The sequence below is a fragment of the Plodia interpunctella genome, chromosome 15 (assembly GCF_027563975.2).
Source record: "Plodia interpunctella isolate USDA-ARS_2022_Savannah chromosome 15, ilPloInte3.2, whole genome shotgun sequence".
Lineage (NCBI taxonomy): Eukaryota > Metazoa > Arthropoda > Insecta > Lepidoptera > Pyralidae > Plodia > Plodia interpunctella.
In genome coordinates, this window is record NC_071308.1 from 9476436 (window position 1) to 9491651 (window position 15216).

Consider the following 15216-nt stretch of genomic DNA (forward strand, 5'->3'; position numbering starts at 1 on the left):
ATAAATGCAGATGATATGCTGTAAGGTATTTCAAAATTCCCATACGCAATGGAAGCGAAACCGCGAGGCATAGAAGTATAGCTAGTCATTTCATAATATCATAATTTACAGCCCACACCAATCACATCACTGCCTTTTTTTTCGTCATTTCCTTAAGTCCTGGAGCAGTCTTTCCAAGATTTTCCCGATACGCAAACAATGTCTTCAAACTAGCGGACTGATCTGATAGTTTACCAGCAGTCTCGGCCACCATTTCATTTAACACAAATTATACAATTTAAGTTCTGCTTGATACCAACGTACCAACGCTTTTGGGGTTACCTAGCTACACCACCAAAAAGACTTGAGCTATTGAAAAAGGCCGTTTTAGCCCAGCTATTTTACATCAAGTGATCATTATGAAACTGCGGTCCCACGAATAATCGCGCGAATCTGCCCATAATACACATTATATAAAGTTACGCCACGCAGACAATAGTCGTATTGGACATCGCCCGAGGTGGATTCCGACTGTGATTCGGAGCGCCTATTATGTCGCAAGCATGTGCGATGCTTTAAGAAGGCGTTTAGCACACAACGATTTAGCGGAGAAAGTAAAAATTACAATTAGAATGTGCAAGTTTAGATCTGTCTGTCTGTTCAGCGGTCCAGCGGTTAAGCTGGTAAACCATTGGACCGTTTTTGATGAAATTGCATGGATGGTATCGATATAGTTAATGACCCGTAAAAATATAGTCAACGTTTTTTTCAAAAATCCCAAACGGGGCGAAAATCTAAAATAATCACGCGAGCGAAGCTGCGGGCAACAATAAGTAATAAAATATTCATACAAGCTATCTATACGAAGTCTCCTGCTTAAGATATCTGGTAACTTTAAACAGAGTAAACATGTAAAGTTTAAAGACAAAATCTTACCATAATTTTAACAGTTACTAAATCTCCATTCTTAATTATAGTTAATTATCTAGACATCCTTTCAATCCCATTGTCTTGTCTTGTTACGAAAACTGGTTCCGTTCACACATTTACTATACTAATAGAAGAATCCGCCTCATTTGAATTAAGTAGAACTTATTAAAATAACTAGAGTTTTACCCGATCGATATGTACTTATAATTAACCGTAAATATCTTTAATATGTTTTGTGGTAGATACAAATCTCAATGTAATAGTGGCTTCTCAGAATTCTATCTAGTAATATATATAATTACAAAATAAAGTACGTGATACGTAAGTATCAATGCACTTTTAAACCTTCCTACTGTAATAGTGTCATTTTGCAAATTTGATTTTCATGAAATCTGAGTATGAAAAGCTGAAGGCTCCGCTGAGATTCTGTGAAAGTTAGCTATTGCAAATCATAATGAAGCTTGAAGAACATTATATTTATATATGCTGAATAGATTATATTTTGTCAATCCAATTAGGTTGGTGTAGATTCGGTGTGACATAATAATTCTTATTAATTCAGGAAGCCGTAATAAAATAAAATGTTTTCCATTTGCCAAAAATATATTTTTATTCCTTTTCATTTCACTTGATGACACATCCGTCGCATCACACATCACAATAGCATAATATCATTCAATAAAAACATACTTATAATAATATCGATACCTATAAACTGAAAGATCCATCACAGACCGATATAAATAAAAAATCACTACAATTGAACTTGTATTTTACAGATTATTCTTCATACTGTCGGCAGTTTGATCAGTTTGATAAACTTTCACGATTTCGACGTACATTGCTGTAAAATTTCACATACAAGCTACGCAATGTACAACCAATCGCGTCGACATCTATCTGAATTCGCCATAGAGTGTGGAGTAGATATTGATTTAATGTCAGAATATAATCACGACTAAAATCAATAATGCGTTTATTTACCAAATAAAAGATTTTACTATAACGATTTTCTAAATGGATTTGTTATATACATGGTTTTAACTTAATTTTGAAAATGATAATAAAATAAAAAAAATTGGTATCTAGCGGGAATTGAATAGACTGCGGCGTAGATTCAATTCCCGCTCGAATCCAGATTTTTTTCATCTCATTCTCTTTTTCAAAAATATTTCTGTTTCACAAGTCCATTTCCGCAATTAAGTAAATTCTCTCATTTATTTAGTTAATAATAAAAGAGCAATAAGTACCTAATAAAAAAATTATACAATTTGCATCGATTTGTGCTACCTATATCTTTTTCTATGTTAATTTTTAAATGAATTAGTTATATCGACTTGTGACGAACCATTCAGTTTCACATTTCAAAATTAAAATTTACCTACTTATTGCTAGTAATTGGCACTTAGTGAGCGAAACAATGTACAGCTTTATACATAACTAAGCTTTGTCCCGCGGCTTCCCCGCGTGAGTTTGTCACGGGAACATTTATTTTTCCAGGATGAAAGGTACCCTATGTCCTTCTCCGTACTTCAAACTTAATGTATGCAAATTTTCAAGAAAATTGGTTGAGCAGATAAAGCATTAAGTGGTAACAAACAAATCAACTTACTTTCGCATTTATAATATTAGTTAGGCTCAGGATATTTCACCCTCAATATCAACGGAGAAGTAACTAGTTTCCGAAACGAGAAAATGCTATTTCACCCTCTTCAAAAAGAAAAAACAACTTACAACAAAAATTCTCTTTCAGTCATGAAATAATTTTTTTGCACATTTTTACAATAAGTTTCAATTAACTCCGTTAATTTAATAATGAGGTGAAGTATTTTTTGATTTGTACACAATACGATTTAAACGCTATTTCTGTACATCAGTTTATTACCTACTAGTGAAATTGAAAGTTCACTTTTATTTTTTTTTTATTTAATTAATATATTCTATTGAAAATATATTCTATTGAAAATACTGAATCCAATACATAGAATTATCATAAAACAATTTTTTTTTCTGCAATAAAATTATAATTATTTCTCTCGTAATTTTCAATTCACATTCTTTTCATTTCAATCTCATTATGTACACAACAGAGATATTTTTGATAATGGAATAATTTTCATTAATTCACAACCATTACTTACTATTTTGAAAAAAAATGAGTATTTATCGATGTTTTTTATTTATTTAGAAACCAACAATTTTTTTAGCACCTATGACCAAACAAAACTGACAAGCGCAATAAATAATGTGATTTATTTAATTAATTTAAATAATTTGATTAAAATTTACCACTTGTTGATACCTATTTACATTTCAAATTATTGTAACAATATTCACTGATTTTTTTCCATTAGAATTCCTCAATTATCATAATTATTATTAGATAAAATTCTGCGAAAGGCAACATATTTTTTTGTAAATTTTGTACATTCACGACTTTACTATTTAACTTAGGAACAAATATTAGTAGACTACTAAATGCGTCACATAACATAACTGACCTTAAAATACGCTCAGAAAATAAATACATTATGCATTATTATCACATCGCGATTAAACATCGATTTTATAACAAAATAAAAGCATTTTGAATAATATCAAGACTTCCTCCGCTATTTTATTTTACAGAAGTATTTTAAATTCTAAAAAATCGAGGCTTACAAGACAATTTTGAGGTCTTCAGGTGTGGAAGAGAGCTATAAAATAAGGACTGCGAAACAATCGTACAAAAATATCAAAAATTTAAAAATATTCAATTTCCACAACACTTCAACAACATGATATGTATTGTCAACAATAAAATTGATAAAATCTCATCGCACAATTCAAAACCTACCTACTTGGATTCTGTACTAGCTAGCACCTTTCTCCTCTTCAGGCCAGAGCACCTCCGGGTGATTCAACATATAGTATATCATATGCTTCTCACTCCCATAAGTCGACGCTTTAGTTCCAAGACACATTTTGAACTGACTCTTCACCAAATTCTTATCACAGTCCACAGAATGGAATATGTGCACTAAACTATCATCTGGGGCTCTGTACACAGTCAAATTAGATTTTATAAAGGTTTCAAACAACTGCACGTCTTCTAAACCCCAACCTTTTATTTTCAAATCAAACCCTCCGACCCTTTCCAAATCACGCTTGTATACAGCGAGGATACCAAAACCATATTGCCTGAAGTACCCATAGTCATCATTAATATCGTTGCTGTACTTCAAATTAGCTATCTCTCTATCACTTTTAACGTCGTACTCTGAACTTGCCACGTATTTTCCTAAATTCATATTTAACACAACATTTTCATCCTTGAACTTATTATAGTCTTCGCCATTCACTACTTCAGGGTTATATTCACTGAACACTATCGGGAAGTACACTTGATTGTATTTTATTGTATTTATTCTAATTCTCCTTAAAGTTATATAGTTAAACATCATATCTACATCAATAAAGAACACTAGGTCGTCACTAGAACACATTTTGAGTCCTTCAGTTAGCGCCGCGCCTCGGGAGAAAGTCTTCGACCCCATGTTGACCACTCTGATCTCTTTACCGTACGTTTCTTTATAATAATTAATTAAAGACATTGACTTTCTAAAATCTAGGGGATTTTTGCCATCTAGATATAAAACTACTACAAGTGTCACAGCCTCGTTGGATTTCAAGACGATATCTTCATAATTCTTCATGAATCTTGAGAATATTTCTTGTCTGCCCAGTAAGGGGAGAATGAAGTAGATCATTCTATCATACACTGTATATTCCTCGAACTCTTCAGTATTCCATTTCAGTACATTTGGCAGGTTCTGCAGTTTCATCAGTCCATTTTCGAGTGCTTCTCTCACGCTGCGTTTCCCGAAATCTAGGAAACCTGTTTGCTGTTGGCTCGTCTCGTCAAAGTCATTGTATTCGTTTATAATCTCCTTTATGTTGGCACCTTTTCCAAGTATATCTGGATCCTCAAATGTTGGTGGTTCTCCCATAGGAAGTTCTCGAATCTCCATGCCTGGAATTGGTGAATTTTTATTAAACACACAATACCATAGACGATGTATAGTAAGAAACATTTGTAAATTTCATTTTTCTTTGTATTGAGAATTCTTAAAAATCACATGACGTGATCGTGTAGATAAGATTGATATTAACAAAAGTTCTCTGATTTATTTATTACAAGAGCTGCATCTATAAATTATCTGCTATTGATAATGTTATCATGTTGGTGACACATATTTTATTTGGAATTGCAAAAATATTATTCCCTCCTGACATTTGACGACCTCGGTGGTGCAGTGGTAAAGTTCTTGCCACTGAACCGAGAGGTCCTGGGTTCGATCCCAGGTCGGGTCATGATGGAAAATGATCTTTTTCTGATTGATCCAGGCCTTGGATGTTTATCTATATATGTATTTTTTATAAAATATAGTATCGTTGAGTTAGTATCCCATAACACAAGTCTCGAACTTACTTTGGGGCTAGCTCAATCTGTCCTAATATATGTATTTATGCATTAACCGAGACTGTAACCTTTTTTCAATTACAAACGTTCGATGAGGTGACTCTAAAATACAGAAATGTATACTTATATAATCATCATCACTCAATACATATAATAAAATTAAAGAAAAGCCAAATTTGTACATTGGATATATTTTTTAATTCTTCATGGAATATACTTAGTTACTGATATAGATGACGAAAATATAGTTTTGGAAATTTTTGTCTGTCTGTCTGTCTGAACGCGCATCACTCGAAATCTACGGTACCGATTTGCTTGAAATTTGGTATGTAGGTACCTTATATAACGGGTTGACATCTTAGATACATTTCATCCCGGTAAATGGTCAGGTTCCCGTAGGATATATTGATCTGGGTCTTGGGTTTCTATCTATTATGTATGTATGATAGAAAATAGCATCGTTGAGTTAGCATCCCATAACACAAGTTTCGGACTTACTTTGGGGCTAACTCAATCGGTGTGATTTGTGTCTATATATTTATTTATTCACTTATATTTTATCTAGTTAAATCAATCTAAGATTTTGCTGACTGACATAGAACTGATTTTATGATGATAGCAAAAACGAAATGCTAAAACTCTAGGCCTAGATTATTAGAATGAAATTCTCAAAATGCTACCAAAGAAAATCACACAGCGGGAGTAATTTTCTGGATAATTGAAGTAAAGAAATGGTCACCTGTGAAAGTTTGCTGCAGATACGCATGCCGCCTGACCGCAGCCGTCATCTTCTTCCCCCGGTACCGCCTGTACCGCAGCAGCAAGTCCAGGACGTGGTCGACGCCATGCAGCGGCTGCAGCCGCGTGTACCCGTACAGCAGCTCGTTAAAGTCGATGATGCGCCCGCGCTGGCGGGACGGCACGTTGATGATCTCCATCACCTGAAAATTGATTCAAATGTCAGAGTTTTTAATCTAATTTCAGGGTAATGATTATAAAAATCTAATTTCATATTTTATTTATATTCCTAAAGAGCTGATGGAGAGATTTTCTTAAATTATAGCTAGAGCGGAATAATATCAATTAGGTATTTCCTTTCGCCAAATAATAATCATTTTTTGCTTCAACATTTCTTGTAGCTATAATTTTAATAAGATTATTATTATATATATTATTATTATTATCCTATCCGGAATTGAGAATCATGAAACCTACTTCTCTGATGACATCATCAATGGACTCTTTCAGAGGTGTCTCAATCTTCCTCTTCGGGTTGTTGTGGCTCACGGAGTATATGGATCTGCTGATGAAATCGAATGGCACTATTTCGTCTAAAGTCTTCGGCTTGTAGCGGTCCATGTCAAGGGGAGCACCTGAAACCGAAATACATATAATATCAACTCATTATTAAAGTTCTACGCAATAATTGTTTTGCAATAAATAAATGAATTTAATATTGCAACATTTGCTAAAAAATACATCTATACTATTATTATAAAGAGGTAAGCGTAGGTGTGTTTCTGACTTTGTGAGTTTGTAAATTTGAGGCGGTTAATCTCCGAAACTACCGAACCGGTTTCAATAATTATTTCGTAATTAGAAAGGTACATTATCCAAGATTGCTATATTTTATCTCAAAATTCCCACGGGAGTGAAATCCCGGGCAATATCTAGTCAATAATAATTTCGTTATAATTAAACTGCGATGTTATTATTTGTTATATTAGAACGTCAAAACCTGGAACATGAAAATGGGTTATTCCCCTGTTTCAGATTTAGACCAGTCCGAATTCATACATGAAAATTGAACAAAGTACATAAATATCCTGAACACTGTACGTAGGATTTTGAATACAAAATAGTGTATAGTAGAAGTTAAGACTTATGGCTGAACGTAACAAGAAAAAAAAATGGAGAACCACCTCAATGAGCTGGCATCCAGACTGTTCAAAATCAGCTATGTAAAGAGACTGAAGCGATACGATGTCCAGCAGCTCACCTCCAGATTCTAAGAAATACTGCTACACCAGTTGTAGCAGTATTTCTTAGAAAGGGTGCAAGCGCCCTTAATGCTAAACTCCCACAACGTCCATGACTGATCGCATGTTAAAAACACACAAAAAAAAATTAAGAAGTGAGAAGAACTACTTAAAATCACACAAACATTCAGTGAGTAAATTTGAGAAGACGTGGACATGGTAAAAAACATTATCTTTCACAAGTTTTCCTCATGCAGACTGTAATACAAGGAGGATAAATTGATAGCTTTTTTACTTCCTGTCTGGAAGTGTGGACCGTTAACAAATCAAGTATTCAGCGGCTATGAATAACATTCATCAACTTGCTCCAGATACGTCCATCAAACCTGAAATTGATGTCAACGAAGCAATGCAATGCAATAATGAATCGATTTTGACAATGGACTTTTAAACAATTTTATTTATGTTACTCACGATATCACGGATGTGTTGTGAATAAATTGTAGTAGTTATATTTTGGGTATCTTTTAGGGAGACAATTTTGCTAACAGTTTTAATGCACCATGCAGTTTTTGAAGAGACAAATTTGCTAGCAATTTTACAATAGCCTGAGTAGCCTAACAAAAATATCTGCTTCAAGTAATTTTAATAGACAAGACTAGAAAGAGAGGGATTCCTCGACCGAACCTTTTTGTGTTCAGTTTCCGCTCCTTTCAAGCATCTAATATTGTTTTCAATTTGAGTCTCTCTCCCTTTCATCTGAGCATTTTCACGATTACTTCCTCAGCCCTTAATCACCTGAGCCCAGGGTTCGCTTTCCTACATTTTCGCCTCCACTTCGCAATGTCGTCAACATCCCTAGTTATCTGACCATTACCACGCATATCATCCCTAAAATCCTGTCAAACTCACCTAATATCTTATTGTTCCCCAGATACCCGCGGTCTCCCACCTTGGCCGGGAACAGCGGGATTCCTCCAGGTAGCATGTAGTCCTCTACCTGGTCCTCCGGCACCGCCAGCTCCCTCAATGAAGCGGCGATGTCGCGGTGCAGGTCTACCGAGCGCTCTCTGATCTCTTGGATGCGAAGGTTCTGGAACATGGAAGGAACATATAATTTCTCACTTTAAATGTGACGTATGTTGACTAGAAGAGAACTTACTCTCTGATACTGTGCGTCGTGCTTAAAGACAAAAGGAGATGAAACAATTCAATCGGTCTCGATAGTGATCAGTGGTCATGTGTACTGTCCTGGTTAAGCAGGGGCGATGGGGTCCGATTCCCGCACGAGTCCTGAATTTTTCATGTCCTTATTTATATTCTAAAACCGCATATTAATTCGTCACATTGCATGGCACAAATTCTTGAGTATAATAGTTATTACTTGCTCAGAAATGGACACATTGAGAATCATATAAATATACTACTAGACGAAGTATGTAACTAATATTTTGTCTATTATGAAAGAAATCCTAATCTAATACGCATTTATAAATGCGAAAGTAAGTTTGTTTGTTACCCTTCACGCTTTATCTACTCAACCAATCTTCTTGAAATTTTCAATACCTATAGTTCAAAGTTTGGAGAAGGACATAGAGTACACCTTTCATCCCGGTAAAATAACTGTTGCCGTGTGAAAATTACGCGGGCGAAGCCACGTGCAAATGCTAGTTTCATATAATTTCCTTTAACAATTTGTAATAAGCGTTTTCTGATATACATACGAACTTAACAACACTACTACATAGGTACTTAGAGTAGGCACATTAATTTTTTATTTCGGTGAAACATTACAGCTCATCAAACTTTTTCTAATAATACTTATTGGATTTTTGCAATAACTGTGATTATTATTATCCACAACAAAACAGCAGTAATTGAAAATTGGCTGTTTATGAAAACGTAATAATAATTTATTTTAATTATGCTATAACCCACAGCGTTATCAAGGGTTAAGCTACTGGTAATGTTTACCTTCTAACTTTATCGAGAATTGCTACTTATTTTCTATGAAATTCAACTCTTTTATGACAAAGTAAATAACTACTTACATGCTCGGTACCTACTTGAATATTTTTATGTTAATTTGATGTGACTTTTGTATTTTATTCAAAATTTATTACACAAAAATACAATAAGAGGACTTAATGCTAAAAGCGTTAATTTAATAGTCAACCTTTGTATTTATCGTTAGGAAAAATAAAGTTTTTGAATTTAAACAAAAATATTTCCAAGGCACGCACAACAAAAAAAAATTTCAATCATAATTTACTAAGTATACTTTGCCTGGGATTCTGATACAAAAATAAACCCCATGTGTGGGAATTCTCGTAAACACTCATGATAAAAAATCTCAGTGCTTCGTAATACCTAAGTTTAAAACATGTTTAAAACAAATTAGTATATACTCGAGTGACTAATTCCACGGTACATATACCACCACGAGGCAAAAATTAAACGTCAATATAGATAGGTGTCACTGATGAAGGCGGATTGTTTTGTTGTAAATAATAAAATTTTGCATTTGTTATCATGCGCATGCGCATTGTATATTATATGGATTGCAAATGTGTTCTGGCATTTCTATTACTACTATTTAACAATACCTATAACTTTATAAAGTGCAGTCGGGGACAGATAGATAGATAGATACTTTATATAGATAAATATAAATAATAAATAAATAAATATATTAGGACAAACCACACAGATTAGGCTAGCCCCAAAGTAAGTTCGAGACTTGTCTTATGGGATACTAACTCAACGATACTATATTTTATAACAAATACATATATAGATAAATATCCAAGACCCGGGCCAATCAGAAAAAGATCATTATTCCATCATGACCCGACCGGGGATCGAACCCGGGACCGCTCGGTTCAGAGGCAAGCACTTCACCACTACGGCACCGAGGTCGTCGAAGATACATATGAACTACTTTAGATAAATATGAACCCCCTCATAACTCATTTCCTACCACAGGGGTGTCAGGTTTATCAGCTTTATTATTTTTTTATTTATGTACTCGTACAATGTTTACACTAAATTTATATCACTATCATAGTATAAAACAAAGCTTCCCGCTGTCTGTCTCTATGTATGCTTAGATCTTTAAAACTACGCAACGGATTTTGATGCGGGTTTTTTTAATAGACAGAATGATTTCAGAGGAAGGAGGAGGATATATCCTTACGCCTCTTTACTACATAGATAAGATTACTGGGCGAAGGCTATTATAAGGTTCAAGAAACACGTATGATAATACAATTTACGTAATACGACAATCGTGTTAGCATTAATAGAAGACTTCCTTCTTCATTTACTACGAGACTAAACACACTTGAAACACCTTATTATATTATGGTGCTAAAATTATAATAGATAGACACACATTTTATAAGTACAAATTATTAATTAGTAATGAATAAAAACATATTTTCAGGCGAAAATTGTGTCACTGAGGCGACTAAGGGATACATAATCTTACCAGCGAAAAGCCAAAATATAATTTCCTACGAGTTGTAGCTGAAGTCACAACTAAATCTCCAACATTTCAAGATTTATTTTTAACGTGGACCCTGGACATCACACACTCGTAAGTGAAAAAACGTTAAGACGAAAGAGAGAATGAACAATGTTCGGTTTTGCCGGCTCAACCCGATCCTAGCAAAATGTGTACCTAAGAACAAGAAGTGTGTTGATAATGTCATGAACACAGGTCTCATTGATCTGATAAATAATGATTCCGAAGACGTTACGAAGTTGAGAAGATAACAGGCCTGAAACCAGGCCTTATGGCTGAGGAAACAATCGGGAATACAGTCCACACGAGACAAAGAAAGAGAAATCGTCCGGTAATGTACGAGTAGAGTGCGTAAGAGTGCCGCAGTGACGATCTATTCTATTCTATTCTAGAGATCAATTATATTCATAAAATTTACATTATACAGTACAGATTAATTGATCTAACAATCAACTTGGGGCAAGAATATATTTTTGGTACGTATATATATTTGTTACGCGATAACTTTCGAACCGTTGGTCTGATTTTGATGAAATTGAAAAGGTATGTAGGATCTGTCAATAGAATTTTTAAGTTCGTATAGCAACAAAATCGGTTAAGTCGTTTTCGATATATGCATATATAATTTTGTAAAAACTCATCAAAATTTTATTGTGTTCGCGAGGTCTAATGTCGCGACGAACAACTAATTATTTTAAAGTCAGAACGTAAAATAAATTATTTTCTAAGCTACAATTTTAAAAATTGTAATGACAGCGCGGCTGCATTGTTCGAAACACTCTGAGAACCACCAAGCAGCAACCAGTAAGCAACACCCACAAATTATATCCAAGAAATGATGCGGGATTAACAAAAAAAAATTAAGACTGCAATACGCGTTGTTATAAACTCTTAATATAACTACTCGCTAACAACAGCCCTTAACACTAACCGGCGGGAGATCAAAGCGTCTATCTAGTGGTAACGACCTACTAAAACACCAGTTACTGACTTCAAAGGAATTGTTATTCTCAATCAAAACACATGCGAAAATATTTGGGATAAACATTCATGTTATCCGCATCAAAAACAGTTCACATTTAAAAACAATAATGATTTGCATAAAATAACATACATAGCTTTACATAAAATAATATATATATATATATATATATATATATATATATATATATATATATATATATATATATCCAAATACACTACTTTTAGTTTAAATAAAGATATATAAAAACAAAATGGCTAACCCTTCTGCCACGATAGAAACCAATACATATGAGTTTCTTACGTCATTACTTCTCAGCAGTGCGGTCGTTCCGAAATGCAAGTAGTTTGTAACTTTATGAGAAATATTGAGAAAGAAAGAAAAAGTGTCTGTGAAGGTCTAATCATGCTTTGACTTCGTCAAGCAATGTTACAAATTTGCACATTTACTCATTCAAAATTAGAAAGAAGATTTAGAAAGGAACAGACCCCAGAAATAATTATTCCACTTGAAGCACCCGCCTCAAGCACCCAGGTGATTCCAATCTACTTTTTTGCTGTAAATCGAAAGACAATGTATCATCTGTCTAGAATGTTTTGTATCTAAGAACTGATATACAAATCGACAATTTTAATAAAAACTGTCTAGTCTACATATCAACTGCTTCTGGTATGTGGGTTAAACCCAAATATGTTTGTTATCCAACATTACACTTTGCAATTAGGTATTTAAAACTGATTGATGATTCATCGATTAAATCTAATCAAATATTTTTCCTGGTAAAAAGTAAGATTACATTTAGATATTCAAGTTTTCATTTGCATTATAGGTAATTATTTTAAATATCATCTTTATTTAACATTCGCGACCTGTCCTTTTTTTTTTAGTTTGGTAAATTAATTATCCTGTACAATTACATACTGTTTAGGTTTAATTATAATAAATAAAATTAATTTATTGTCCTAAATATATATTTATTATAAAAATGTTACACGTGCTATAAATGTTACTCAACTAAAGTAAAACCTATATTGGAAAATTGATACCATTTCCTATATCAAGTCCGTAGTCGTGACTAATTGACGTATTATAAAAATTTGAATTCACACAATTTCTGTTTTTCTGTATAATGTCAAAAGGTCATATTTTTCTAACTTCATGGTTCTTATACATATTCTTATATAAACATCGAAGAAAATATTATATATATATATATATTATTCGTAACATATGTTTTCCACATTTATACACATTTGTCTCGACTCGTACCAAAGTCACTTAAGTTTTTATATACTTATATAAATAGCTTTTATTGTTGTCAAAGAGATCTAATTTAATTTAATCTATTGCATTCAATACATGGCAAAAATCGTAAATGACAAAATTATATCTGTACCAATAATAAACCATAATTATTATTCAGAATTTTCCTCGTCGCGCACACCATCAGATCATGTTTAACATAACAATGTATTGTCGTCCAAACTACACGAGTGTACAAAATTTCAGCTAAAATCGTTTTAAGATATCGGCTTCAAATTTAAGTTACTAATTGTTCGCCGCGAACTTGGAACTCACGAACACAATACATTTTGATGAGTTTCTTTACAAAATTGAGAATATTTCAAAAACGACTTAACCGATTTTGATGCTCCACGAACTTAAAAATTCTATTGATAGATACTACATACCTTTTACATTTCATCAAAAACGGACCAACAGTTCGAAAGTTATCGCGTTACAAACAACAAACATATATACATACAAGTCGAATTGTATCCCCCGCTTGCTTCGCCCGCTCGGTCAATAAAAGCTTGTAAAAAGACATTTTAGTCTATGTATCTACCTTATTATGCATAGTAAGTATTCACAGCTGGGGTATATATATTTTTCATGTCGCTATCAATTATTTTTTATATTCCCAAGCAGGTGAACAGCGCATCTGATAGGAAATGGTCACCGCAGCCTATGAACACCAGAGATGTCAGTCACATCACAAGCGCCTTGCCGTCTTTGCTAGGTAAGGACTTCAATCCTACTAATAATATAAATGCGAAAGTTTGTGATGATGTATGTGTGTGTTTGTATTTGTTTCCCTTTCACGCAAAATCTACTGGACAGATTGTTATGAAATTTGGTTTACGGGTAGAATATATTCTGGAAAACAACATAGGGTACTTTTCATCCCGAAATTCCCACAGAGGCGAAGCCCCGGGGCGAAGCTAGTACCCTATAATTACACAGTCTCTCTCACTCTTCAAACCAGAATAAAATATTCCATTATCGACTGAAATAGATGTGAGGAAACTATTTATGCAGACGACCTTTATTCCAAAGGCTACCTCTGGTTTTTAAAGACTAAAGTTTTATGTAAAAGTTACCTTAAAGTAGGAATGAAGACGGTACATATGGCGATAGTTCTTCACCGGATGGAGTGTAATGGCCCGGTGCACCTCCCTCTTCTTCAGCCGCCCTGTGTAAGCATTCTCCCCGCTGCTGTTGTGGTGCAGTATCATTTGCATCTGAAATGTATGATATTAATATTAATAATATTATATATGTATATATAATATCCAGACCGATTTTGGCCAAAGCGACTTGGTAACTGGCTACTGAGACGAACGTTCGTGAGCTCTCAGATGACTGACATAGCCAATTTTAGCAGTGAAAATGTGTCCACGTTCACTGCAAGTCAGCACTCCTCCGACATAATAAATATATTGGATGACCGCTGGTGATCGGGCCTTAAGCTCGTCACGCTATCAAAATGTGATATGCTGTTGTCTAATGACAATCGATTATTGTATTTACGATGTTAAGGAATCAATTGTGCGCTCTACATTGTAATAGTTACTCTAAAGCTAACAGAAATATAGCCAACCTTGGTCTTTAGGTTAATGATACACAAACTCATTACTTCGTGCTCAACACACTAGACTGTGTAGTGTACGATCTAAACAACTTATTATACTATGAACATTTGTAAAATAATATTTATATATGTGTAATATTTTTCTCTGCTAAGAATAAAATATAAATTACGGCAAAAAAGTATAAGAGGGAGATATTCTCTCATTTTCGCGAATCATTCCTGTGGTACACCAAAACCCGCCTGTGTAAAAATAAACCTTTTTTTTATTCGGAAGTGATTTTACTACCAGCCTGATTAGAATTGGACCCCTATTGGATCCCCGTTGTTTTGTCTATCAGCTGCCTCGTCGATGTCCGTGGAAGAATAAAGTGGTCCTATTATAGGGCGGAACCACACGCCTTAAGAAATATCTAGGTGAGTTGTAAGTTTACAATTTACAGCTAGGGTTAAATCACTCATAAATCCGTAAATTTTAATTTAAATTCT

General features: G+C 33.9%; 1 protein-coding gene across 1 annotated transcript in view; it reads right to left on the minus strand.

The window, feature by feature from the left end:
• Window positions 1–2857: 2857 nt before the first annotated feature.
• Window positions 2858–15216, minus strand: part of Chsy (Chondroitin sulfate synthase) — a 41699-nt gene continuing 29340 nt past the window's right edge. Inside the window, exons 2-6 of the mRNA XM_053755414.2 lie at window positions 14240–14380; window positions 8263–8443; window positions 6587–6744; window positions 6111–6312; window positions 2858–4921 (exon numbers count right to left, since the gene is read on the minus strand). Of these exons, the coding sequence (XP_053611389.1) occupies window positions 3762–4921; window positions 6111–6312; window positions 6587–6744; window positions 8263–8443; window positions 14240–14380 (1842 nt within the window). The 3' untranslated portion in view covers window positions 2858–3761. The remainder of the gene's footprint in view (window positions 4922–6110; window positions 6313–6586; window positions 6745–8262; window positions 8444–14239; window positions 14381–15216) is intronic.